The sequence below is a fragment of the Mastomys coucha genome, unplaced genomic scaffold, assembly GCF_008632895.1.
Source record: "Mastomys coucha isolate ucsf_1 unplaced genomic scaffold, UCSF_Mcou_1 pScaffold5, whole genome shotgun sequence".
In the NCBI taxonomy this organism is placed as follows: Eukaryota; Metazoa; Chordata; class Mammalia; order Rodentia; family Muridae; genus Mastomys; species Mastomys coucha.
Genome location: NW_022196911.1, coordinates 80,991,111 through 80,995,599, shown reverse-complemented (window position 1 = coordinate 80,995,599; position 4,489 = coordinate 80,991,111). Strand labels below are relative to the sequence as shown.

Genomic DNA, 4,489 nt, shown 5'->3' with positions numbered 1-4,489 from the left:
GCCCCATGGCTGTCCTGGAACTCACTATCACAAGTTGAAAGTTTAAAAGTTTGAAATAGCTGGGTGGTGGCGGCATACTCCTTTAATCCCAGCACATGGGAGGCAAAGGCAGGCGGATTTCTGAGTTCAAGGCCAGCCTGGTCTACAGAGTAAATTCCAGGACAGCCAGGGCTACACAGAGAAACCCTGTCTCGAAAAAACCAAAATAAATGAATGAATGAATGAATGACAGGATTTTTCAGTAGCCTTGGCTGTCCTGGAACTTGCTCATAGATTGTGCCAACCTCAAACTCCTGCTTCTGCTGCCCAATGCTGGGTCAAAAGTGTGCATCTCTATACCTGTCCCTGGCCCTAAACCTAACCCTAACCCTAACCCTAACCCTAACCTGGTCTACAAAGTGGGTTTAGGACAGCCAGGGCTATACAGAGAAATCCTGTCTCAAACAAACAAACAAACCAAAACCAAACCAAAACCAAACCAAAAAAAAAGTTTGAAATAATTATTTTTCTTTTTTTATTATTATTACAGCTTTACCAACAGGGACGCTTATGTCAACTCGGCAGTGAATTCTGTGAATTGGAAGTATTTGCTAAAGTTTTGAGAGCTTTGGATAAAAGGTAAATTTGTGTGTATATGTATAAGCTTGCTTGCTTCCTTCCTTGTCTCATGTGGCTCAAAATGGCCTTGCACTTCTGATCTTCCTTCCTCTATTTGCTTGTATTACAGATAAGAGAAAGGGTCCACCCCCAAAACCCCACTACCATTACAACAACAAAACCCCAAAACCTACTACTAAAATGTATATAACATAAAATTTGCCACTTATATCATTTAAAAATGTATAATCAGGGACTAAAGAGATGTCTCAGTGGTTAGGAGCACTGGCTGGTCTTCTTGAGGACTTGGGTTCAGTTTTTAGTATCACTTGTCAACTCACATCTGTCTATAGTTCCAGTTCCAGGGCTTCTGACACCCTTATGCAGATATACATGCAGGCAAAATACCAGTGGACATAAAGATAAAATTATTAAATTATTTAATTATTATTAAAAATGCCTATGATTCAATAATATTAAGTATACTTACCTTGTTAAACTATTAGTAATAGACATTTCCAGAATGTTTTCACCGTCAAAACAAAAGTTACGAGTAGACAAGCCCACCACCGAATGCTGTGATAGCAAATTCCATGGCGTGGGAAATATAGAACAAAATAATAATGATAGCCACACTTTCTGTATAGTGGGAATAAGTCAGAATATGCTTTTACTTTATAAATACATAAAACACTTACTGAGGGGTCAGGCGGTTTGGTTTGATTTTGAAGCAGGGGCTCATGTTTGGGTGTTAGTCCTTGCCTTACACCTTACTTGAGCCAGTATCTATCTCTATTAGTGTTCTCTGCTACATTTGCCAGGTTAACTGACCTGTGAGCCTCTAGCAAGTCTGTTGTTCATGCCTCCCATGTCCCTCTAGGGTACACTGGGATTACTGGTGCTGCTGTGTCCAGCTCTATGTGTGTTCTGCAGTCCAGACTCAGGTTGTCAGGCTTGTGAGGCAAGTGATGAGTCATTTCCCTAGCCCACTGTCTTCTTATTTTGAATACACACACACATGCACACATTTAGTAGGTATATTTAATGGAGGAACAGCTAGCTCTAAAGGGGTGCAGTCAGTGACCTCAAGAACCACTTTTCTCTTTTCTGCAGACATTTGCTCCACCATTGTTTTCAGGCTCTGATGGACCATGGCGTTAAGGTTGCTTCTGTTTTGGCCTACTCCTTCAGTAGACGGTGCTCTTACATAGCAGAGTCAGATGCTGCAGTGAAGGAGAAGGCCATCCAGGTTGGCTTCGTCTTAGGTGAGTGATGGCAAAGGAGGGCGTTTTACTCTGCAGTGGTCTTATAGTCAAACCTAACTAGAAGGTTTCTTCCAAGAGTTCCCACCCAGTCTGTACAGGCAGGTGGTGAGCAACTGTCAAACCTACCTGTGGCCTACTCATGTTCAGACTGTAAGTCCTAAACCTTCTGGCATTCTAGCCTACGGACAGTAACAACAGCATTTACATATGAGGAAGTAGACTTAGAGAAACTGAGTAAATGAACCAGCCCATAGCCTTGAGTGAGCTATGTTTAGCATGAGTTCTGTCTGGGATCCCAAGCATGTAGTTCTGCAGTGTCAGGGCATCACCAAATTCTTCAACTACTTGCTATTTACTGTATGCTGTGGCAAGAGGCATAAATCTTTTCAGGGCCCTGTTTTGGTTTTCATTTCTAAAGTAGTTATTTTTAATTATGGGTAAGCTACTGTAAGGATAGCAGAAACATCGTAATATCCTGGAAAGATTTATACATATAGAAAAATATTGCCTGGCAGTGGTGGGGCACGCCTTTAATCCCAGCACTTGGGAAGCAGAGGCAGGCAGATTTCTGAGTTCAAGGCTAGCCTGGTCTACAGAGTTCCAGGACAACCAGAACTACACAGAGAAGCCCTGTCTTGAAAAAACAAAACAAAAACAATATATATGTGTGTATGTATGTATGTATATATATATATATATATATATATATATATATATATATATATTGTTTGATAATTTTGTAACCTGAGTAGTTTCACAACTGTACGGAGTTAAAAGTATGTTTTAGGCAATTATTTATTCAAATTATTACTTCCTCCTTCTGTCCCAGAGATCAAACTTTTTTTTTTCCAAGACAGGGTTTCTCTGTGTAGCCCTGGCTGTCCTGGAACTCACTCTGTAGACCAGGCTGGCCTCGAACTCAGAAATCTGCCTGCCTCTGCCTCCCAAGTGCCGGGATTAAAGGCGTGCACCACCACCGCCCGGTGAGATCAAACTTTTTGAAAGTTAACTATATACAATGTTAGTATTACAGAGTTTTTAGCTCAGGTGATTTGTTGTAAGTGTGTCACTGTAGCTTTCAGGGCAGTTCACTGAGTCATCTAACGCCGCTGCTTTTGTACTTCAGGTGGATTTCTTTCCGATGCGGGCTGGTACAGTGATGCTGAAAAGGTTTTTCTGTCCTGCCTTCAGTTGTGTACGCTACATGATGAGATGCTCCACTGGTTCCGAGCAGTGGAGTGTTGTGTGAGGTAAGCTGAGCAAATCCTCTGATTAAATTCTACTTACTTACAGTGATCCTCAGTGCTAGTGCTTTGGGCTCAGAATTCTGCCCTTGTTCCCAACAGTTGATTAAGTCTTTATGTCATGGTCCCATTAGTCTACTCTCCCACCTCTACAATGTTATTAACGCATCACACACACACACACACACACACACACACACACACACACACACACACACACATAAAACGTGCCACATACACACACACACACACACACACACACACACACACAAACATATAAAACGTGTCACATACACACACTCATAGTCCAGGCTGGCCTCAAACTCTGTCTCCCAAGTGCTGGAATTAAAGTGTGCAACACCACGCCTAGCCTGTTTTGTTTTTTAATAAAGTAAAAACTTCCTTGAATATTGGGCAGGAAACAGTTTGAACATGGATTTAAAGAGAATCAGAATTTCATATTTCAATTTCCTGAAGTCCAAAGGTAAATAGAAATGAGAAGCTAGAAGAGAATAGTGGTAGCTCGGTGTTTGAAAGAAAATAGTATATATCTCACTGAATTCTTTAGGACAAAGGAAAACATTATCAAATCCACCAAGACCCAGCAGGTCCTAGTGTGTACTAGTAGATACCTTGCGAGTCTTAGAAGGCAGAGCCAGAGCCTTTGGTAACCTCTGAGTCAGTCACCAGCAAGGGGAGTGGCATCCCTACGCTAACACTGTTTCAGATTAGTCCCAGCCTACCTACCCCTCAGTCCTATGCAGTTGTCAGTGCTTCAGCTCAGGCTCTCTCATGAAGCAGGAGGAATAGGAGTGGCTGACAGAGCTGACCGTATAATGCATCTCACAGTGATTTCTTTATTAGTTTAAATCCAACTAAGTGAAACAGAGGGAAGAAATCAGAATTAAGTCATGGCTGCTAACCTAAAAGTTAAAGTCATATGGGAATCTTATGGAAAGTTGTACATTATCAATCAGAAATTTAGATTAAAGGAACACATTTCTAGAAATGTACAAACTATCCAAATGTTGATAGAAAAAAATCAAACATCTCAACAGACCCATAACAGGTAGAGATTGGAAATTTCTATTAAAAAATCCAGGACCAGAAGATTTTGCTGGTTTGATTGTTTCAAGAGTTATTTGAAGAGTTGGCGCTGGTCTATCCCAAACTACTAGAATACTGAAGAAGAGTCCCTTCCTTTCATTATGACCTCATTAATGAAAGCCCAGGAAAAACATAAGAAAAGACAATTAGAGACCAGTACCTCCTTAAATACAGATTAGAAATCCTTAACAAAATACTAACAAATAAAACCTAAACGAATATCTAAAACAATTTATAATGTGTTTTTTTTTTTTTAAGATTTATTATTATATGTAA

At 40.5% G+C, this 4,489-nt stretch overlaps 1 protein-coding gene across 1 annotated transcript in view; it reads left to right on the top strand.

The window, feature by feature from the left end:
* Appbp2 (amyloid beta precursor protein binding protein 2) overlaps positions 1–4,489 on the top strand; it is a 43,814-nt gene that overhangs the window by 16,395 nt on the left and 22,930 nt on the right. Inside the window, exons 2-4 of the mRNA XM_031351184.1 lie at positions 530–618; positions 1,711–1,862; positions 2,989–3,112. Coding sequence (XP_031207044.1) covers positions 530–618; positions 1,711–1,862; positions 2,989–3,112 — 365 coding nt within the window. The remainder of the gene's footprint in view (positions 1–529; positions 619–1,710; positions 1,863–2,988; positions 3,113–4,489) is intronic.